This window comes from Opisthorchis viverrini (assembly GCF_000715545.1).
Source record: "Opisthorchis viverrini unplaced genomic scaffold opera_v5_192, whole genome shotgun sequence".
In the NCBI taxonomy this organism is placed as follows: Eukaryota; Metazoa; Platyhelminthes; class Trematoda; order Opisthorchiida; family Opisthorchiidae; genus Opisthorchis; species Opisthorchis viverrini.
In genome coordinates this window covers 130,711-155,139 of record NW_008751852.1, presented here as the reverse complement: position 1 = coordinate 155,139, position 24,429 = coordinate 130,711, and the positions used below count along the sequence as shown (strand labels likewise).

The 24,429-nt window shown below is 41.4% G+C and overlaps 2 protein-coding genes across 2 annotated transcripts in view; one reads left to right on the top strand and one right to left on the bottom strand.

Annotated features, from left to right (window-relative positions):
- Nucleotides 1–24,429, bottom strand: part of T265_07969 (hypothetical protein) — a gene marked incomplete at both ends in the record, with an annotated part of 192,073 nt that overhangs the window by 70,901 nt on the left and 96,743 nt on the right. The window contains 2 exons of the mRNA XM_009173646.1: nucleotides 12,605–12,658; nucleotides 21,067–21,136. Coding sequence (XP_009171910.1) covers nucleotides 12,605–12,658; nucleotides 21,067–21,136 — 124 coding nt within the window. The remainder of the gene's footprint in view (nucleotides 1–12,604; nucleotides 12,659–21,066; nucleotides 21,137–24,429) is intronic.
- T265_07968 (hypothetical protein) lies at nucleotides 12,768–14,724 on the top strand (the record flags this gene model as incomplete). Its single annotated transcript, XM_009173645.1, has 2 exons — nucleotides 12,768–13,011; nucleotides 14,624–14,724. 2 exons carry the CDS (start codon nucleotides 12,768–12,770, stop codon nucleotides 14,722–14,724), a joined length of 345 nt encoding a protein of 114 aa, XP_009171909.1.

Here is a 24,429-nt window from a genome sequence, read left to right as displayed (position 1 = left end):
CACTCAGGTGAAGAAGTGACATTGGATGCATTAAACTTTTCAAAACGGAAACGCTCTCTTCTGAAGTCAACCACGTGAACGACTTGTGCGGTTCACAGTCACATTGGAATGATCTGTGACCCACACGGTGACGAAAAATTACTCCTTCATTTTGAGTGTGTTTGGGCCCTTTAGAAGCCTGTTGGTATTCCCTAATCCGTTTTGGCTTGCGGTGTAAACGCACGAAAGTATCGTTTGGGATTCTGATTCTCAAATAAGCTAGAAATGCGAGATATTTTTGAAATTCCTTGACTCACATGAAACCGAAGGACTTTCTGTGTACGTTAAATCAGTGATGATGCCGTGATTCCAGATGGATACATTTGCAGGCATGAGATTATGATTCAGGAAATATTTGCAAGACTACACATGAAGAACGGCATGAAGAACATGTCTGATGAATGCTTAAATATATACCTATTAACGATGATCCAAGTAGGATATACAATGGACTAATTTTGTTTATGCTAAACCTTTGGAAATTAAGCGTATACTCTTGGTGAACAGAGGCATACAGTTAAATCTTGCGTAGCGATTAGATCGCAAGCTGGTAAGAATTAATTTTCACTATAGAAATTCCACAGGATTTCCACCCGTTGCGTCGGCATGCACACGCCAAATTTGTGCAGCGCGTGTGATCCATATGTCATCATTTGGAGTTCACAGGAAACCTTCCGTACTTTCCCGTATCCTCACTATACCATTGAGGCCGAGAAATGTTTCAAGGCGACAGTGGTGTAAAATGCAGCGAAAAATGAATTGAGATCCAAAAGATGCGCTAGCATTTATAGAGGAGACTTACAAAATAACAAATTCTTCGCATGTTTGAACTATTTTTCTCGACATTCCCACATAAGCAAAGAGGTTAGACCTTCGTCAAATGTTTGTGCGTTTCGTCATGACAGGTTTGTTGGGATAACCTTTTGACTGTATGTGCAAAATCAGTTTGAACGGCGAGGCGTATGCAGTGTGAACAGCACAAAACATGCGGCATTTCATTCCGATTCATTCCCATCCACAGCTACTAACACGCCCAGGCCAGGCCGACGTAAGTTGTGTGCATTCACAAATTCCTGTGTTCTATTCCCAGTCACATTTGTAGGCCACGATAATTCAACCCCCTTCACCACACCATCTCTGTGTCAGGTAGTGACCGTCATCCCTCCTAGAACCAAGACGCCTTTTCCTAATAGGCAAACGAGTAGGAACAGATGGAATGTGTTGCATTCGACTAGCACTCAGTGTCCGAGGATGCGGTAGGTGGTCTGTTGATGCGATTTGGCATCGCAGCGAACAAATGTTGTTTATGAGTTTGGCATATAGCACCTGAAATGCTCATGGGAGGGCCGGAATGATAAGCCAGCGAAGACTGTGACTCTATGGGTCGATGACTCTGTGACTTGCTTTGAATATGCCGACAAGCCAGGACGTTCGTTTGAGAGTGAGGAAAGTCAGGGATGGGAGGGTGTAGGTGCTATTGTCTTTTTTACTCGAAGTAATATCAGAAGGTGAAATAGCACTAACAATAAACAGTTATGTATAGTGGCTACCAGAGACACAAATTACAACTGAATAATGGACAAAAGAAGTATGAGACTTATCGAGTTCTTCGTTTGATAAGTTGTAGCCGATGCAGCCAATGTTTGTGGGACGCCGTTGAATTGAATGGGGTCTTGACCGAGTGTGTTGAAATCTGGCCTGTTCTTTGTCGTTTAATCCAAAACGATTTCGAGCCCAGACTTTTCCTGCACAGTGAGTCGTGCGTCGGCTTGAAATGGTCTGGTCAAGGCGCTGTGTGAACTGACGAGCGTCGGGCTGTGGGATCGTTGTTTATGTTGTGAGTGAGGATGCGCTTGCATTGTTTGTCTTAGGATAAGATTTCAACACTCTTGGTTAGTCGTGGGGCGCATGTTCGTCATAATGCAAAGCGGTTGAAGATAAACGTTGATGGGGTGGTAACCAAACTCTGGTAAAGTGGTCGAAGATAAACGTTGAGGGGATGGTAACCAACAAGGGAATCAGTCGTCAAGCGGGCCTCTTTGACGAGAAGTATGCAGCCAAGGTATAGTTCTAGGAGAATCGCGGCTTCGGACGAATTCCTAATGTGTTATGTGAATTACAGTGTTGTAGCCTAATCGAATCTCGAAGTTGTTATTAATTTGTGAGTGGAAACTAATGAATGTCCTCCTCGTCTCACAGCCCCTATCACGTCGAGACCTACGCAAAGTAAGCAATGTCCCTGTTCAAATCCGTCTGTTGTCTTCGTCGGCATTAATTATGATTTTCATAGTTTGTACCCGTATGGTATGTTTGTGGTGAATTATTTTTCAATCTCACATGATGTATAACCGCAATAGATGGCAACGTTTGTCCTCTTATACTCACCAGCGATGTGGGCTTTATGGTTGTGGCTTACAGCCTGGAACCTGCGATAACCAATCTATCACTGTGGTGTTGTTTCTTCAATCTGAATTTCCCCATCATTTCGCATGGCGCTACACAGCATGCGCCGGTTTTTGCGGTGAACGAATTGTCCATTACATTTTTTCGTTTTGGCGGTCCAGTCTCCTCTGAGCTCACTTTCTTACCTGATGTGTCGTTTGTTGCGTGACGTATGGTATACGTCGCTTGGTTTTGTTGGATTGCTTTCGAGTGATCCTCCGGTTTCTCAGTGTGTATACGTTACCGTATTCCACTGGAGGCCATTTGATGTGCATTTGACAGTGCGAATACATATGATTTTGCAAGGACTTCCATCCACGTCCAATTTATTCGATCGGTATAATTCGGTAATACGCTTGTTTGGTTGATGGTAACCTCGAATGTCCAGACCTGGGAGATGACAAGTGCCTGAGTTGAGCCCCCAGGCCTGTGCCGCGTAGCCTCTTAGCCTCTTCAGGCAATAGGTAGTCGGGGCTTTCGCTTTTAAGCGACTTTGTTTCCACAAACGGAGTCTTTTCGACATATCTGTGTAGTGTTTTTTGGCCGTGGGTGACCGACTGCCTATTATGTCATTGTCTGTGTCTGTGCAGAAATGACAAAAAATCCGTCAATCATTTTGCCAACAGTAGCCGGAGATGTCCCGTGCATGTTACTCGACGGCATAGAATCTGTCCTTAGGCTATTAACGCCCATTAACGTTCCATTTCCAGCAGTTCCATAATGAACGGTTTGAAATCCAAGCATTCACTCGAAGCTTGGTTCTCATCGTGGACCACACCTAACCAATGAACCTAAAACACGTTGGATCCGGAGAGGTTTTGTCTGATGATATTTTGCGATCCTCTAATACTAATTGTAAATCAATTAGCATTGGAATAGCAATTGACCGTAACAAACACAAATAGATACTACCCATGCTTTGTTCAAACGACTAATTATATTTTGGTGGATATTAGCGGGGGATCTACATTGTCTATCGGTTTCGCCTTAGAGTTTTGTCATATATATTATTGTGTTTTTATCAAATCATGTATCGTTATGTTGTGGAGAACAGATCCTGAAAGGCACGTAAGAATCAGGTGATTGATGTGCATTTCTTGAACACCTAAATTTTCTCTGTCCACAGCCACTACTACCAGGAGGCCGACAACTAGTAAGTACTATGCATACTTAGACGCTGTTGTGCTTATGGTTGTCCACTGATAAAGCTCTAAATGAATAAAGCGATCAATTTGCATGAGGTCGAACTGAAAAGTAGGTGGGACCAGTGAGTAGGCTCTGGGATGGGAACAACATTTGGGATAAACAGACCCACGATAAGGTTCATTTGATCTCCTGATTGGTACTGTTGTTAAGGGTTGAAGCATCTCGATTTCATTTGTTTTCGCTTGGGTCATAATCTTCCCAAGTATTGCGCATAACCGTCGGTTTCAACGTCGGTTTCAAGGCGTTTGAACTTCAGTCACCAACGGTGGAAAGGCAAATGGAATGCACGGCTGATATGCGCGTTTGTTTCATCCGTTTCTGTAGCACAAGTTAATTCTATGGATACTACAGTTGAAAGTAATTGATTAAGCTAAATCAACTTATTTTCAGCCTACTTATCATATGCAGTTTTTTAAGTATATCGAGAAATAATTCCTCCAAATATTTACCGGTGAGAATGAAGTAGCTGTAAATTCGTCAGTTATGTTTCATAGACGGTAATTTGGGTAACCCTTACAATATGAACAAAATATATATCCCGGAAAACCCCAACAGAAACCAAAGAAGTTGCCCAGTGGGTTTCAAGCGTCTGTGACGCTACCTGACTGGGAAGTCCTAACTGGCGGGTCAATCGATCATCACAAACAGGACAGTTACTGGGTCATCTTTCGATGGGTCGGACACACCGCTCACATCGCTCAAGTGTAAACACGTTCGCCTGTTCCGACGTGCAAATTCAGATGCGTCGAAAGTGTATTGGTGCTGTAGTAGTAGCACGCTCGCCTCTCATGTCAGATGTCCGGGAATCATAGTCCGGCACGGCCTTTCGATATGCACTGCTGATGAGCTCTAATAAGAGTGAAACTCGAGTCCTGTACTTTTCTGTGGTGTGGACTCACCAGAATGATCACGCCAGGACCGGAGGACGACCGTTCAAACAAGAGTGATGGTTGATAAAATCCGCTAATTCACACAAAGTTCAATTAAATTCAGTTGATCGAAGAAAACAGCTGACACTTGAATGATGATAGTAAGCATTCGTTGTATATGAAATGGCAGCTTGGAGTTACATTTGAGTTTAATGGTAAAACGGGGGCACCTCACGGTTTTACAGTGTAGTTTCGCCAAATTTCGTGCTTACTTTTGCCTTCTAATTTTCGAGGGTTTGATAAGTTCGTTGCAAATCCTTATTCACCGAATACGCTTTACTACAATTGGAAGCATTCGCAAGACGAGCCGGAGATGCCGTTCCATCATCCATTCAACCTATTCATGAAAACTCTGGAAATCCCTTAGATTTTGCATTGTTGCTTCTGAAAACATAACTGGCTTATATTCGATCCGAGTGAGACTGTCCAAGTTGTGTGCTGTTCATGGTGTGCTTTGAGATTGCTCTTAATGGGAAAGGGCTCTGGATATTGGCCCAGTAGTTCCTTTTCCTAATTAAGAAAGTTAGCGATATTCGGGGCGAGAAAGCTCTCATGGATAGCGTCGCAATAAAGCTCGAACTATATCCATGGTGGATTTGTACCCAAAGAATAACGAGCAAAGTTGTGTGATATAGATAAACCTCAATCGCTTATCCAAAACGACGCTCTCTAAAATGTGGGATCAAATAAAACGGAGATAATTTTCCTTCCGCCTGCATGTGGTATTGAACATGCTGACTTAATGATTTGGAAGCGCTTGGAGACTACTTAGTAGTTTTAGTTCGTTGATATTGAAGACGAAAGCTCTTACGTCACAAGACTGTTCGTCGTATGATAAAATTCTAAATCATCTAGCGTATCAATCCGCCATTATCAGTGGGTCCTTTAGCGTCTGTAGTCGAGCTTAATCCTAAATTATCTTTCAGAATGAAAGTGTATGTGGATGCGGGGAACATGAGGGGCATCATACCTCTCCATTCACTCTCCATTCTCTAGCAATTCTTGAAAAAATGACATCAGCTCTGCAGATCAAATTTGATACAATGCGTCTGTCAACGGGATTACGCAGAGGGTAAGAATTAGGCTTGTGTTTGTTGGCTGAAACAGTTGCTTAGTAATGAAGGCAGCAGTTGGGCTAACTGGTCTAATTACTCACTGGCAGAGAAATATTGGAATATATTTAACAAATCACAGCTTTAAAAAATCATGGAGAGTACGTTGTCTAACCAAAAGACACAGGCAATGGCAAAAAATAGCAAAATAAGGACGGAGCATAAAAGCTATGGAGTAAAAATGTTTGCGAACCAAAAAGAGGACACATTTTGATGCTCGCTGTGGAAAATGAAGAGGGACACTTTGTACTTGAACGCTGAGTGATTATCATAAGAATGAGACTGTTTTATGGATACGTTTCAAAAATGAATCATACTGGTGATCCGAAATATTATCTCTGATATGCCATCCCAAGTATTTGGTTAGCAAAAGGAGCGATCGTAATGAAAATGTTTCACTGTTTATTTTTGATATTTCAGGCGTTACGTCATCCTGCAAAAATACAAATCGGCGTCAAAAACCCTCGGATAATGTGTTTATAGAAATATGTGAGATGTTGGCCTCTAGGAAAACGCAGACAGAATATGATTCTGTCCCGAAGTTTGTACTCTGTTCTGTTGACTTAAGGCTCCCACACGACCTTATCAAAATTGCAGACTATCCTATCCTGTGAAAATTAGTGCACTTTCTTGCACTAAGTGACAAGCACTGGTGTGCGTTTTGGAGAGCATTGCTAGCTTCCTTCAGACTCCCTGAAAAGCTTATTTTTGTGCTCAGTTGTAATGCCCTTGGTGGGTCCTTATTAGTGAATATTTTTATTCAGAAGCATTTAGCACAGATGTGACAGTTTGGATACTGCCAATTTGCCCAAGCCTAGACAGGGGAAGTCGAGAGGCAGAGGTCGGGTTCGAACCATGGAACTTCCGGTCGGTAAATTCGCGCTCTAACCACTTGAGCAATCTCGCCTCCCGGTGTTTTGGTAGCGGCATATTTCTTGTGGAGGTACAACACTGTCATTTGATATATAGTTTCGCCTACACTTCCAAAGCAGGGACGTTTTTGTCATAATTCATTCTATCTCTAGACATGTCCTTTGCTTCTTCCCCCAGCGACGCCTCCTCAAAGCTCACAAGGCAGGTGGTTATCTCTTGTTGTTGCTTTTCAATAAGAAATCATTTCAGGCGATGCTGGTGACCCTTGAGTGACATGGTTATTTTGCGGGCACTTGTGTTATATGGATAACTTTGAGGTTGCAGACAGTATAAATGGCCAAATTTTGCTGAATTTCACGCAAAAAGCTTTTCTGGGGACGCTTCTGATGTTCTGAACTTTTGTAATGAGCACACGTGTGATGGACACAAGAAACAAGGCGCTAGCTTTTGTCTAGCACTTGTCAGGCATACCTAATTTATCCCACCCGTATTCCACAACTGCTCATTCATAAATATTCTAATTTATACAGCCAGCAACATGCTGTATATTGCTGGATGACGTCGAGGGACATTCTTGAAAAAAAAGTATTCTGGTCTACGTCTTCCAGTGGAAAAAACGGAAATACTCAAAACCCAAACACAGTCTAATACAGAAAATTCTGAATCTCGTTGTATTATAGAGAGGAAAACAAAGAACATCCGCAAACGGCCTGTCGTCGGGAATCACCTGTGTGTTGACTTTATCTCGATTTACTCATCTGCAAACATTTCCGTTTAGTCTCGTTCATTATTTCGGAATGCAGTAGGTGGAGAAATATAAACATAGAAATATACCGTTATGCTACAAATTTTGTAACGTGCTTTATTTAAAATTCAGGGTAAACTGTGAAAAAAAAATTATACCCCGAACCTCCTAGCTTGTATCTCAGCAAAACGCTCCAAAACAAGCCTCACGCGGAGATTATCCCATGATATTGTTTTCGGTCTGATCGCCTGCTGAAGCCAAATGCATTTAGATAAATATCTACGGTGTTTTGGTAGCGGCATATTTCTTGTGGAGGTACAACACTGTCATTTGATATATAGTTTCGCCTACACTTCCAAAGCAGGGACGTTTTTGTCATAATTCATTCTATCTCTAGACATGTCCTTTGCTTCTTCCCCCAGCGACGCCTCCTCAAAGCTCACAAGGCAGGTGGTTATCTCTTGTTGTTGCTTTTCAATAAGAAATCATTTCAGGCGATGCTGGTGACCCTTGAGTGACATGGTTATTTTGCGGGCACTTGTGTTATATGGATAACTTTGAGGTTGCAGACAGTATAAATGGCCAAATTTTGCTGAATTTCACGCAAAAAGCTTTTCTGGGGACGCTTCTGATGTTCTGAACTTTTGTAATGAGCACACGTGTGATGGACACAAGAAACAAGGCGCTAGCTTTTGTCCAGCACTTGTCAGGCATACCTAATTTATCCCACCCGTATTCCACAACTGCTCATTCATAAATATTCTAATTTATACAGCCAGCAACATGCTGTATATTGCTGGATGACGTCGAGGGACATTCTTGAAAAAAAAGTATTCTGGTCTACGTCTTCCAGTGGAAAAAACGGAAATACTCAAAACCCAAACACAGTCTAATACAGAAAATTCTGAATCTCGTTGTATTATAGAGAGGAAAACAAAGAACATCCGCAAACGGCCTGTCGTCGGGAATCACCTGTGTGTTGACTTTATCTCGATTTACTCATCTGCAAACATTTCCGTTTAGTCTCGTTCATTATTTCGGAATGCAGTAGGTGGAGAAATATAAACATAGAAATATACCGTTATGCTACAAATTTTGTAACGTGCTTTATTTAAAATTCAGGGTAAACTGTGAAAAAAAAAATAAACACCGAACCTCCTAGCTTGTATCTCAGCAAAACGCTCCAAAACAAGCCTCACGCGGAGATTATCCCATGATATTGTTTTCGGTCTGATCGCCTGCTGAAGCCAAATGCATTTAGATAAATATCTAACCAACAAGTGAACTGTGGTGACTATCCACTTTGAATTATCCCAGATAGATTAATTTCTTGCTGTTGAATTATAATAAAAGAGTTGAAACATCGGCGTTGTAATTTTAAAAGCTGTACATCCAACCAAACGGCGACGACGGGATGATAGTTGTAGTGGTGAATTTGTAGTAGCTGAGTAATAGTAGATGAGAACATGCAAATCAACACTAATGGTAGAATAAACGGTAATCGAAGAAGTACGAAACCAGGTGGAACAGCAAACTCGGTAGCTGGGAGATGAAAGCCTTGAGTCATGTGTATTTTGGAAGAACTCCCATGCAACGCAATCAAACGCAAATGTTTACGACTTGCTCTCCTAAATTTGAATAGTTTACGCCTTTGAGGCTGGATGAAGGTATGAAAACAGTCATATTGGGAGCCGTAGTTCAAAGTCCATTCGCATTCAAATTATTAGTAGTACTTAACCAGTAGTACTTAATCAGTAGTACTTAATCAATAGTACTTAACCACTCGAGAGGCAATATGGAATGGGTATATCTATTGTTGCAAACGTATCTTAAAACAAACCTACCTCAGAGCACGGCTGCCTCATTCTCCTATCTTCTTATATCGATGTCTGCGTATTATCAAAGTTATTCCGCTAGATTTTCGTTTTATTAAACGGTGGTGGTTGAATTATATATAGGAAAGACATCGTTGACGGTATTCGCCGAATGTTTCTTATGCTTCAGGCAAACTATATTATGGTAAGTATTCCAGCCTATCTTTAGTGAGTTTGTTTCCCACTGTCAGGCTGACTTTATTACGCATTGACTCATATACGTCTGTCTGTTAACTGATCAGTGCAATTTAGTTGCAATGTTCCATCATCAGTCGATGTGACACTATTAGTGCGTTGTGAATTTGGAGGTTTTTGGTTGTAAAGGCGTGCATCTAGAACGGGCACTTTTGAATGGTTTAGTTCACTCTCTTTTACACGTTAATCAATCAGCAAATCAGGAATAGTCGTCAAACTATTAAGGTCAAAGATCACAGCATGGAGGTGATCAGCGTTGGGTACGAACTATCCACGTTTCAGCTGGGCCGAAATAATATCCGACTGTTTTTCACTGAGCGCTTACTTTTACGTCGATTTTTCAGGTGTGATGTTATGCTTTTTTAGAAGCCACCTTTCGTATAAATAGTTGTGGACTTCTATGTTGTGCTGATCCAATAGAATGACCACGAGAATCAATAGGTGGGCTAGTGAGTCTGAGCAGAACTAATTTTGCCAGATGTGGGCTCGTCTTTATTTCTCTCGAGATGAAGGATAACCAGCTATCGTTTGTTTACTGTTTGACTGATCGTGCTCTGCCTGAATAAAGTGAAATGGATACCACCGCAGTATCCGACAGAATGCCCTTGTTTTGAACGTAGGGTTTTATTTGGTATAGTTTAGCTTTGCATGTTAGTAAATGAATCGATTACTACTTTCAGAAAAATGAGCACAGAATCACCTGGTACTTTCACGATTCCACTTGGATTCTGAATGTTATCAATGACACGAATTTCCAAATGTACTGGATAACCTTTTCTTCTAACTTGAGTTTTTTAAAACGTATAGCCGCTAATTTTTTAGTTGGTCAAAAGATGACAGGACGCCTCTTGTCTCATAGCGAGTGACCTAACAAACGGGTGGAGATCCTATTTAGTTTTTTTTTCACTGTGTAAGTGGGAGTTGCCGTGTGATTAGCACGTGGGAAACCCCTTTTTTATCTGCTCACTTAGGTTACAAAGTTCAACTGGATAGCGGAAACTGGGTGCAATACCTTGCATCTTGGGGTGTAAAGTTGACTTCCACAAATGACTTGTGCATCGGGGTGAGTAGTGTTTATACACCTATGTCTAGTCAGATTTTACGATTATCTTCCAATGATATACGTTTGAATTTTTTTGCCAAAACAATACAAATAAGGCATTTCATCAATAATAGGTCAGACAGAAATCAAAAGGCACTTTGCTGACACTACTACAGCTACAGTATCACGAATGCACTGACAGGAATGATAATTTACAAGTTTCGAAGAATTCGATGGAGAAATCAGATCGGATCTTGATTCTGACCAGCCATGGGGTTAGTCTCTCTGGTCAAACTGATCAAGTGTTAAATGTTTCTCATTTCGGATCCATCCGAACCCAGCACCAAAATCCTACCTTAATATTGTGTGCGCTGGAGCTTTGTCTCAGAAAATAAGACGACTGTTAAGACGCCTAACCGGTTTTGCTATCTTTACTTAAGGATATCAACTGCGAATTTTCGAGGAGGGTAAGATGAGCTGAACTATGTGGGAAGTTATTCATGAAGTTGACGTGCGGGTGCCAAAATACAGTGAGGCAGCAAGTAGACTAAAGGTGTGCATACCTGAAAGTTTTCTTGAGGAGGTGTGGAATAATGTTTTTCTGTTTTCCTCCTAAAGTTCTACTTTTACATAAAACAACAGAACTTAGAACCTAGTGTTTTTGTGGGTGCTTCCTGAGTAAGCTAAATTTTGGGTGTCAAACATTAGGTTGAGACGATAGGGAATGTTATTTTGACCATCCTGACGCTTTTTATGGTCTTAATTTAGGTTTCCGGTCTGCCACAGTTTGCAGAATAAATGTGTAGTGTCACAGTTTTGTCGTGGTCGTATGGCTTTTAACTGTGAATGGGAGATTCCGAAGGCTTGGCTTTTTATCACACGTTTTGCTCATAATCAAGTTTAAAAACGTATTGATCAACGCATCATTTCTTTAAATTACATGTAATTAATGAAGCTGAAAGCGGTTGGATTTTATGGACGAGGGCTTTTGATTTGGAATGTGGGTTATTACAACAGTGGGGGACGAGCTCGTATCAAAATTGGTGCGCATTCAGGAATGCTTTACGATGGATTATGGAGATATACAGAGCATCGTACTGGGATATAGTCATCTATTCATGTCAGCGTGGATGCTACTGAGCTCGGCGGCTTTTGGAAAAGGAAATATTTACTGGAGTTTAAAGGAGCTGGGCACACCTGACCCGTTACAGTCGGAGCTTGAATGTTTGTCTCTTAACCACTTATGCATTAGGTAAGGTCACTAGATTCTGGATATGCTGGGTAGAAGTAATATGTTAGATATGGATCGACTCAAACATGTTCAATTACTGGTAGTTTAAACCAAGGAGTCAAAAAAATAGAACCGCGGAAAGGAAAAGACTGGGTGAAAAGGGATTCATATTGAGAAACCAATTTTGATTTCATAAATGCATTAAGTTTTAAACTAGCATGTTTTGGTTTGCTGTGAAAAATTCAGACCGTCAAAGCAGATATTGAACCCATAAACTTGAAGAAAGACTAAAGATTTACTTTGATGCCCAAGGCAGATCCTTGTATGTAACTGCCTAACTAATACTTAGGGGGATACAGGGCTTCTTTGAGAGACTCCTTAGTGCAATTAATTCCATAACGGACACTAGAAGTATTGGTCGTGCTAAAAGTAAAGGGAATTGCGGCACATGGGTCTGTTTCTTATTATTTCGGTGCATTAGTGACGAAAAAACTATCGTCCCTACATCCAGCTTGGGATTCATTCACTCGACCTATTTAACTAGTTTGCTTTCCGTTGCTTATCGGGGGCGCAGCTACAGGAATATAAATGTGTGGCATTTAAGCAGATATCCATGATATACTGATGCGAATCTCCTTTGGAACATTACATGTTTTTGTCTAAGGCCGTACATTCAGCTGGTATACATACAAATTTACACCAGATTGCACACAAAAGGCAGTAGCGATTTTATGGATGCTGCCTTGACACTCGTCATTATACCTAAAGTTTTCACGAGGTACAAAGCATTCCATTGCTGTCGGTACTTTACGACGGTCATACGAAATAAATGCTAAGTTGTGGTGGAGCGCATGAAGCATTTGAGTCACTATTTATTTATTGTTTCCATACATGCACACTACAGTGGTGTACTTACAACTGGATCTGACCTGAATTGCAAATAGTTTGTGGCCATGATGACTTTCGCATTCTAATAAAACGAAGTATATAAAAGTACAGGAAGATGCCATAGTTTGCGTTCCTTTATCCTAATTTGTTTTCATTTGTTGATTGCACAATCATTTACACTTTTGTCTCCCATGAAGATGATGCAAGTGGCAAATAAAGCTAACAGACTCCATGCGAACCGAGTGTTGTTTTGTCGCTCACATCCAGCAAAGCCCGGCGAAACAAGCGAAAGGAACTTTGCGGAGCTCTTTTTCGAAACCGAGAACTTGGACGAAGAAATGTTAATTTGCCCGGGCAAATTAGCATTGACGTTGCAAAGGGTCTTCAATTCACCACCAGGTGGCAATATTTCGATGAGCAAAGTGGCATTCACATGTGAGTCCTACACGTGTTATTGATCTTTGAATTAGAACGATAACATATAGTTTTATGTGAAATGAAATCGGAAGCCCTTAAGTTGGTGAAAATTCAGTGTACTATTAAGATAAATCACGTTTTCGGTGTTCGATCTCCACTGTGATTTTTCAGTTGTAACATTTTTGATTTTGCCTGGATATTTCCTAATCGCAGTAGAAAGGGTGACTCCAATGCACTGTGCAAAGGAAGTCCTCTAAATCACCGGGAGGCACTTATCTCCAACATTAATCTTGACGCCAAGGTGTCATCCCGACTGCATAGTGAGAACAATTCTGAAGAAAAATTTTTTAAGGAAAACTAACCGACCGTTACGTCAGGTTATAGTGTTTTTCAACAAGCATTTAATGCAGAGTTCGAAGCATGGTGCTGCAACACAGAGTTTAGGCTTAACTTGGTGAGAAATGCTCATTAAACAGTAGTCAGCATTTTTTTCGCAAGGGGAGTTCCTTCCTTCATGCATATCAGTGACAACAACTGGCATGTTTTGTACTGCCTTCGCCTAATCCGAGTGTATGTTGCTGTCTGATTACCCCTCCCCACGACGCAGATACGCACCCATTCAAAAATTTGTGGAGCCTAGTATCCATGCAGTTAAACAAGGTGATTCTTCAAAATCATGGATGTGTTTGAGAAAGCGAGTGCTCACAGCTAGAGCAGCTGATGACAGCCGTCTGCGAGACCTAGTGAAGCGCAAGTTAGAGAGTATCGTTCTAGTTAGAACCGATAAACGACCTCTTGCGCTTTGAAATATGTTAAGGTTTGCAATAAATCTGGCCGAGTGTAGAAGCATGTTGCTGCGCCTCAGCATCTCACACGTTTACCGAGCCAGTTTAGTAGTGAACGTAGGCAGTTCATTCACGATGTGAGCAGATATCTTGGAAACAGTTAACTAAAATGTGAACGTTTTAGCCTAGATGCAGACCAGGAAACTTAAGAAAATTAGTGACCTTAGACGTATTCCGTACACCATGCTACGGAACAAATGATGGAATCCAAATATTTTCACGTATTCTATGGGTGTAACAAAAAATTCTACAGAAACCTTAGCCGGGTTTTAGACTTGCAGCAAAAACCATGCAGTGGATAACTAATTCTGCTGATGAGAACCTGAGTTTACTGCGGCCATTGTGTATAAAAATCATGTTAGCGCATCCATCCACGGTTTCAGTTCGTTCCGTTAACAACCGAAATCTAAACATATTTCCTTGAATTAGGATGAATTTTTCTCATCAAACACATGATCAACGAAATTTAAATAGCTGACATCTAATGTTTTGACTCGACAGTTTACTCAAGACAAATTGTGATCAAATGTGCACCTTACAAAGTATAAAGATTTATTACCAACATACTGCTCCATAGCTGGACCGATAACTTGTTTACAGCTATAACATGAACATCTAATGGGAGATCAACCAATGCATGAAACGAAGGATTTATGCACATGCCTGTATCCTGTGTACACGGTGGCCGCTGTTGCCGCTTCATAGAACGGTTTATGTAGTCTTTACTTTCATGCTTCGCGAGTTTTTGAAGACAGAATGACAACTGACGTTTTGTGCAAATTCAGCACTCATTATGAAGCAGTATTTCGCATCTGAATATGCGATTGATGATCGTTCAAGTGCTAGCCTCAAAAATGTAGCTTCGGTATACCCGAGCACTCAGTAATACGTGGCCTTTTTTTCAGACTCAACATCCCTGACAATCAGGCGTAAGTTTAAAAGAATTGTGTTTATTTGGCAAAAACAGGCTTTTTTCAAATAGCCGGCACCCAAAATGTGAATATGGTCCAAATGGAATCAGGTTATACATCCAAGATAAATGCAATTCAGCCACGAAAACTCGATCGGTCGTACTAATGCAGTAACTTAGTCCCCTCAGTTATATATGCTTTCTCTATTGCCAGCCGTAGTGGGTGGAAAGTATTACAGACAGAAGGCGGTAGAAATCAAACATATCGGACGAATAATGATCTGCGTCATATTTGCACAAGCACTGCTCATCTGGCTCAGTTTTCGGGTGAAAGGTTTACAGACAGAAGGCGGTAGAAATCAAGCATATCGGACGCATAATGATCTGCATCATATTTGCACAAGCACTGCTCATCTGGTTCAGTTTTCGGGTGATCTTTCGAAACCAGTGAAAGTATTACAGACAGAAGGCGGTAGAAATCAAACATATCGGACGAATAATGATCTGCGTCATATTTGCACAAGCACTGCTCATCTGGCTCAGTTTTCGGGTGATCTTTCGAAACCAGTGTTTGATTAACTAATTTTGTGTGGCTAAACATGTTTCGAAACGGCGATATTTTGGAAACATGAACAAACAAAATTTGGAGTCATTATTTCCGTAAATAAATGTGAATATAAATAACACATTTTAATATGTTGTCAAATTCCGACCATTAGCTAATCGGGCCTCAAGACTTCCATCAATTTAATCCACAATAAGACTACTATATCCTTAAAATCAATATTCTAAATTTAAATTGATAAACGAGTACATTTTGGTGAAGACTTAAGAATAACCAGCTTTATAGCTTTTTTGATAGTTTTAAACTGCCGAGTGCAGATGTACTTGATATCCTCTGGATTAGAATACAAAGCAAACAACTCTAAGTTTGTTTGCAACACATTACAGCCTCACTGAAAGGACCATTCTTAGAAACAATAGAATTTTATTATCGAATAAATTATTCTTTCCCCCGAAAAGAGTGAACCACTTATTAACAAATTGGATGGTTTTACTACGAAAACATTATCTATACTAGCTTTTGTCTCCATCCTTAATGCCTTCTTGGGTATTATTTTCAGAACCTGCTCAAAAGCTGTCACCATTATTGTCGTCGAATTCCAGAACAACTTACGTTATTTGGTCTGCTTTTAGATATCCTCGAAAGAACTGAGACCTTGAATACGTACCGCAACAACAGTTTTGGCAGACGAACAAATTATTTGATCAAACACACTGAGCTCTCGTAGTCTAATACCCCGTTCCTTACAAGCTTATTGCACGTTTAGTAGCCCTCATAAAGTAAAATTATTTTGGGCAAGTTACAAGACCACAGTGCAACGCAATTCTGTCGGAATTTAATTAACCAGTCCAACAGAGTTGCATCCTTTATCAGGTGAAAGGAGGCTGCTTTAGCGTGATATAACGAGGACACCAATTCTCAAAATCATGCCTGAAGTCTTGTTTTCTTCTCCCGGAAAAGTGAGACCGCTGGCTCAGCCGGGGACTCCGCAACAAAACTGCATTTGGCTTAGTGAGAACCACAAGTCGCCTTTCGAGAGATGACCGTTGCCAGTTGGTGTTTTATTGCAGCAAAATCGGGCGGATATTTGTTGATGCCTGTTACACCAATGGCTAATACCAAAAAGCGAATCGAGACATTATCCTATTTTCCGAAACATATTGGTGTAAAAGTTTGACTATTTAGAGTCAAAAGGTCGGCCAATACGTTTTGTATTAGAACTCTCGGCAAATATATCAATAAACAAAAGCTCGTTATGTCTGAAACAATTATAGTAGGCAATAATTCAGTGACTACGCAGGCTGAAAATGGAATAATCATCATTTAAGCTGAGAACCAGAAAAACGACGCCCCTTATGAGATTTATTCAACTTTGGAATGCAAACGTCATCAGTGTAGGCAGTAGCTGATGGGACATCCATGCCCCCTCATGCTAGCGGCTTCGTTGTGTTTGCACTGTATTGCCCAGGGGCATTGCCATAAATGGATAAGTTGACGTGCAATCTGGCAGCACGGTAGGATAGCACACAGAACTCTGTTTGGAATGATGGGATGCACTATGTGACCATTTCTCCGGTATGCTACGATAATTAATTTCCAAAAATGAATGCTTTCTGGCTTTACGAGTTTGCAGCAATCCTTTAGAAGGGAGCCTAGACGATGCAAATGACCAGAGATTGGTTTTTATGTTTGATGCAGTTAGACACTGCACATCATGTCTTTGCATTCCCCATGCAAATTTTTGAGATTAAGCCAAAACACGAATTTCAAAGCAGGCATATTTGCGGCACCCACTCGCAGATAAATCACTGGTCTATGTCTGGATAAGACACGCTACTCTGCTTTGTTAACTTCAGCACACATCAAATTACCAGCCATCTGCATGGGCGTCCGAGGAGAATTATTCCAACAGGCGATGGGAAGATACAATTTTAACACCAATTTATGTTGATGAGGATTTCGGTGGATTTCGACATTTATTGTCACCAGCTTTTGTTCTAACCACGCCATTCATTGTATGTTTGAACAGACCCATGACGCACAATTCGCCTTTCTGTACCGTAGACAACTGCGGTTGCTCTTTTACAAATAAGCACTCTTCTAAGGTGAAAGGAGCTAAAATAGCCAGCCGCGAATTTCGGAACTTAGTACTCTGAGTAGCGGAATCTGATTTCCCAACTCATGGTTTCATTTGATGGGGAAATGCTTTCGACAGCTCAGCTCTGATGTTAGTAACTTAATAGCAACTGACGGAAATGCTATGATTGTAGCTCACCTCTTAGAAGTAGGACTGCCTGAATTAGGTAGAAATGTTCACTATTAAAAAAGCTGCTTCATTTAGTCAGCATCTTGAGAGTGCTCACATTCCCTTTTTCCACATGATTTGTTTACCACTAAGACTGGAAACTTTGTGCTATATCTCCCATCGCTTTCACTTTCAATTAGCAAGGATGACGGGAGGACCCGCGGAATAGTCCGGAGCAGGCTAAACAAACGGAACACTGCCTACACGTTGTCGTTAGAAATTCAACTAACCATCTGTTATTAAATACAAATTCATTCACTGTTTTTTCTTCTGTATCTCCAGAATGGGGAAATCAAAAATTAACTCGCTGAATGTTTTTCCCAACCAGAAACTGTGGTATTGAAATCTGTTAAATCTACATTCTTGAATCAAGAATGCATTCACTGGTTGATGAACTGTCACTGTGGATGAAACAATAGGTTTTCTCTCCAAAAGTTGCTAAGACAAGGTCACTAGCACCGCAAACGCTGAAGTTGAATGTCATCATAATTAACTTAAGTCCCACAATATATCAATGGTCCGTACATGTACAAAAAGACGCCATTAAATTAACTTATGTTTTGCCTACCAGCGACTAACTGCGTGCCTCAATGTCAGCCGAATTTAAATCGTGACGCAGAAGGAATTGAGATGAGGGCAAATATCTTGCTGTTGTAGAAGGGGTTGTGAATAGCAGCGTGGTTAAACTATTAGATTTTATTCATGAGACCCAGAGATATAGTACCACATCCAGCCATTTGCAGTGAATTAGCCATTCTCAAATTATCCAACTGCACCCGCTCAGGTATGTTGTACAAATAATGCAGAACTCGCGGATGAGATTCCGAATTTATGTATGTGAACTCTCTCCAAACTTCACTTGCTTCAGTGCATATAACCCTAGATGTGTTCATCTGCAAGCTAAATAGATGAAGGGGATTCTTCTGTGAGGAAGAAATATTTCCTTACATCCTGACCCTTTAGCGGTAGCCAGTTCATATTTGTTGAACTTGCACATACATACTGGCACCTGAATACTAAATAGTCGCCCTGTTTTCTTGCCACGGTCGTTACAGTTTATACCCTGTGGCATAAGAATACACTTTTGGCGATAAGTATGTCCACAAATATCCATGTAGGCAGCTTTACTGTATGACATTGGACTTCATCTATACAATCTGATTCGGCTGTCTGTCTCAAGGTGTCAATCAAACATTACTTGGGGAGCTTCTGGAACCACCTAGTCCTAATTTCCAGAGTAACGCACACACATCACATCTAGTGTGATTGCTGTGATGGTTGGAGAGTAAAAACGTAATAGCCTAAAAAAACTCGTGTAGGTAAACAGGCTGGTCAAAGCAAATACCTCCGCAGGATAAGGATACTTTGGATGACGGGAAGGCTGCTCAAGTGGTTAATACAGAATTTTTCATAATTAAACACATGATTTATGGAACTGCTGAGAACTCTTCCACGTTATGAGTTATAGATTTCGATTTAATCCGGAAGAATTAAAACTGGCCCAAACTTGAGTGGGTAAAGTCGGCGCATACGATTTAAGTTGACTGTTGGGCGACCGTACCTATTTTCCGATTATATGCCTTCGCAAGCCCTCCTGAACACACTGATTTTGACTTCTGAGACATGCCTGACCATAGAGGACTTTGGGCCATCGTCTATGGTTAGTCGTTATCAAACTCCGTAAGACTGCATGCCAATCGCTTAGAATGCAACATTTTTTGTTTCGATGCAATAACCAGTACGTCGTTTTTCACCTGCGTATTGTTCCTGTCAATGCTTACATTTATTGAAAATTTTCTCATAGATACTCCATTCCGCTGTCAAAATAGAAGCAGAAGCTAATCATTCAATTATTCTTAGTAGAAATATGGAGAGACTTAGGACTGTTTTATTGAGATTTCCCCCTGCAAGTAAAGCCCGTCTATGCTGGCTTACTGTACGCCATCAGCACTGAGCATCCTACAAAACGTCAGAGATTTTCGAACCCAAGATCACAAAACTTTTAGTTTGAAACACTCTCGGTTGGGCTACGAGCAGCTGATCATTAGTTCGATTAGCCTCATTTCAGATGGGTTCGAGGGTCACTCATTCTCTAATCAGGGAATCCATATCACTTGGTCACGTGTTGACTGGCTACTTTTGTGACAATATTCGGACAGAACCATTTATGAATGGTTCGTAGGGTAAGATTTGAAAACTGTCAATGAAGATTCTGTGCTGCAAATGGGGTCAATCTTAGCGAGAAAATCTGAAAAAATCTGTATACCCGTTTTATTTATATTGAAAGTCATCAGCATTTTATATCTGACGAAACAAGATGTATTTATCTATGGCCTTCCACCAAGGGGGTCGAAATCACTCGGTTCATTGGGGTGACCTCGGCGTTGGTGGTCCTAGAGCAGAGGAATTGGGCTATCGAACATGCTGGTCTGAAATCCTGATTAACGTTAAGCAGGAGTAATAAACTATTGAGAAGAAATGTTTAGCGATCGTGTTGGACCTGGATAACTGGATGTCACACCTGATGGGACACAAATTCAATGTTGCGGCTGATCACAAACCCCTCGGGGGATCAGGACAGGCAAAGGTCCCCGCAAAAAGCGCGCGCTGGGCACTATGTTTGCAAGAGTATGAATTTACGATTCGGCACGTTCCAGGGAGGAAAAACCATCTGGCTGACTGACTGTCAAGATCGGTAGCTGGATATGAGGCTCCTAAGATCGTGACTGGTGCACGTAGCATTGTCATCGATCTGGATCCCGGAAGCTTGCAGCCGACTTGTTATATGTAAGAAGTATTGAGGACAGATAGGAAGACTGAGAGGTGGAAACGTTCCAGAGTCATTTCGGTAAGCTGAGCCTTGGTAAAGCTGGCATAATTTCCTGGAACACCACCGAATCTGCCCGAGATACCTCGAGTCCTGAGACGGAAACTGATTATCGAATGCCGTGAGATGGCACAGACATGGTGCACCAAGACACATGACACATCGGCAGAGCGCACACTTGAACGTGAGTACAAGTGAGGTGATGGATTACTTAGTAGCCTATGAGCGGTGTCAACTGATGCAAGTGGGTATGACAGAGGCAACCCATCCCATGGAACCCACTTCTGTATGAGAGATTGGTGAGGTATGGCCCGTTTACGTCCTGCGCGCCTTTTTCGATGACAACAAGAGAGAACCAATATACCGTAATAATGACACAACACTTGCCGCGGTGAGTCGGGGTGGCATCCGTACCAAATCAACGGGCGACAACGATTAATGGAATTGTAATACATCACATCGTGAACAACCACGAGGTGCCGAAAATGATCCCAATGGACCCGTAGTCTTGCTTTGGGAGCGATAGTCTAGGGGCTGCTCGCAGAAGCTGGGCAGCAGACGACCAAGGACGGAACCGTAACACCCGCAAATAAAAGTTTTACCCGAACGCAATAAACCAACAATCAAGGATTGGCGGGCGCCCAAAGAAGGTGACTGGGAATTGAACCTGCCAATGGTGTCTCCGGGTGACCTAGAAGAGGAAAAGAAAAAAGCTTGAGAAAACCTGACGCCGTTCAGAAAAGGAGTAGACAGAAAACGGCGAGTAGAGAGTTAAGACTACCCAATGGGTGCGAATGGCAATTACATGGGTCATCGGAATCCTGGATAGAGTGGTATGGAGTCGCGGAAGCTAAGTACTCATTGGCGAGGCCTATTTATCTTTACGGACTGCCTTTGGGACGTCTACATAATCCAATACGGTTGAGGACCGAAACGAGTGAACTCTACTCAACTTCGGAATTGGCAGACATTTTTTGGACGGAATTCGCGGATTTGGTCGATGGTTGGAAATCTCTACTGTTACTACGAAAGCTCGGGAAAAGCAAGCGTGACGAAATTATTAATTTTTATTTTCCCAAAGCTCCAAAAGACTTTTTCTTTGATGGACGTTCGCTACAACTGTTTGAAGATGGTTCAATCGGACAGTGATGCCTACCTTACATATGCAAGCATAGTGAACCGTCAGTGTTAAAGATTCAAACTGAGGGAGATGACAGGATCAATTAAAATGTCACACCATCTATGGACTGCAGTCACCAAGAGATGCCGATATTCGAAATCAATCGCTAAGCAAGTTTGAGCAGGATCCGTTGATCAACTTCCAAACAGTTACGTTGGAGTGTCAACTTTCACTTAATCTAAAGTAAAATACAGCCATGAAGGAACGCAATGATCTATCTGTCCGGCCATGTGCATAAGTTTCGGAAATGATTTAAACGCCAGGTGGGAAGAAGTCTCCGGTGGAGTTCAGTAAGTTACCTACGCCCTTCTGGCAGTGCAAGAAATTGCACTTCTTTCGTTTAGGTTTTTTCAAGGAGCACCAGTGTCGGGAGTGCCACAAAAAGGACACGAAGAATAAGATTGCCGCACAACTTTATGTGAACAAGGCAAAAACCATTCAAGGGAACAATGCGTCCTTCAAAACCGCACACCAAACCAGCACTAGGCACTTTAACCCCGGATCGGAAACACCAGCGTAAATTTGTGTCAGTCATCCTAAATTACATACCGGTAAAAGGAAGAAAAAACTTTCGGTGCGGAGTTATTTATTGGAGAAAAAACTGAACTGTTACAGAGTATTGAACAGGGGAGCATCTTGTTTATAAAAAGTGACCATTCGTCCTCTTCTAGAACGCGTCTTCCCAAACTTCACTGAATACTCATTAACTAACACTCAAATTTAAACTAATGCCGTAAAGCAATTCCACAAATTCCGTCACTTTTCAATAGACGCGAAGCGGATTTACGGATAACTACATACTACTAGCATGCCTTATCAGTAGTACCCATCGTTCTAAAGGTACGTCAGCAACTCGATAATGCCTCCGACATTACAATCATTTCCAAAGATACCTGAAAAATTATGCGTGAATCTTCTTTCAACCCCACAAATCGTTTTCCTCTAAACACTTCTGGTGGAAATTTACAGTTGACTGGTGCGCTTTCTCGTTCTGTGTTTACAACAATATTCTTTTCACTGAATTATTTTACCTGACCAATGTACCACATTTGAAACTCCTTGGCTTGAACTGGATCAGCAGACTAGAGCTGATAGAAATGCGCCGACGCTGCATGAAACCTTATAAATTTGGGTGTCTCTCAGACCCCAAAACGGACAGGACAGCTTTCGAAATTTTCTTCGGGTGTGCTCAACGATACCCTGTTCAACTATGAGTCATTTTGTTTCTACGTCAGGATGTAAAACCTGTGTTCCGTCCAAGTGGGGTAGTCAAAAAGCATAATTGAAAAGTTAGGACGTGTGCATTCTTCTTAACTGGTCTCAACGCGACACCAGAGGATCACCAATACCTGCTGACGTAGTCAGATGAATTGTTTTCCAGGCTGAAGGGTGGAAAACGTTTTGCCAATTTGGATCTTTCTGATTCGTATTTGCAGGTTGAAGTGTCAGAGGAGAGTAAGCATCTACTTACAATCAATACACATTGAGGACTTTTCCTATACAACCGACTACCATGCGGTGTTAAGTCTGCACGGGCAATATTCCAGCAGTAATGGATACTATGTTACAAGGACTATCATTCACTGTTGCTTATTTGGACGATATTATCATCATCGGTTCTGACCCAGAAAATATCTATAATCGTTCCGGTCAAGTACTGGACGGAATCAAAGACCATGGATTCCACCTGAGAAGTGAAAAGTGTCCATTTTTCATGGATTCCATCAAATACCTCGGATTCATAATCGATCGCCATAGCCAAAGACCAGACCCAGAAGATGTGGATGCAATCGAACAAATGCCTATCCTCAAAGATTTACCTACATCAAGGTCATTTCTGAGACTCGTCATTCATTATGTTGCTTGTGTGCCAGCAATGCATAATATCCCCGGTTCACTGATCCGTTTGCTACTCAAGGACTATCAGTGGAAATGGAACGCTGATTGCCAGGACAATTTTTAGAAAATCTAGGCTAGGCTTAATTTCGACACCTTATGACTCGTCCCGTGATATCACTGTTGTGACCGATGCATCCAGCATCGGTAGAAGCCGTAATTTCACATACGTTTGAAGATGGCTCAGAATAAGCCACAACCCACGCCGCTCGATTTTTGACAACTACATAACAAAGTTTCAGTCAGGTTGGAAGAGAAGCTACAGTGGTTGGTTTCCTGTTAAAAAATATCCAAAAAACTGCTTTATGGCTACGAATTCACTTTAATTACTGAGCCCAATTCATTACTAGCCTTGTTCGAATCCAATAATGGCATCCCCGTCTATTACACTAACTGACTTCAAAGCTGGGCTTCAATGTTACTTGGTTACATCTCTAGCATCAAGTTTAAATCGACTGACAATATCGGTCAGACAAATTCATTATCATAAATTTTAGAAAATAGACCACCGGACTCGGAAGATTCAGATCTCATCTGGACTGGAAATGCGATGAACAATTATGGAATCTATCAAATGTACTCCAATCACATTCGTGATGACACGCAAGGCAACCATACGGAATCCGCTACTGAGTCAAGTAAAGAAGTACCACCTTTCCAAGTGGGCACAAAATATTAAAAACAAAGACGTGCTTCAGTTTCATCAAAGCCGATTGCCACTTTCCGTTGTTGATGATTGCCTACTTTTTGCGGAACGTGTGATTGTGCCAGGGGAGCTGCAAAGCCTTGTTTTGCAACACGTTCATAGAGGATCAACCGGGATCAAAATCACTGATCCAAAGCTACCTTTATTGGCCTCGTATTGGCAATCAAGTAGAAAAGCTCGTAAAATCTTATCACCAATGCGC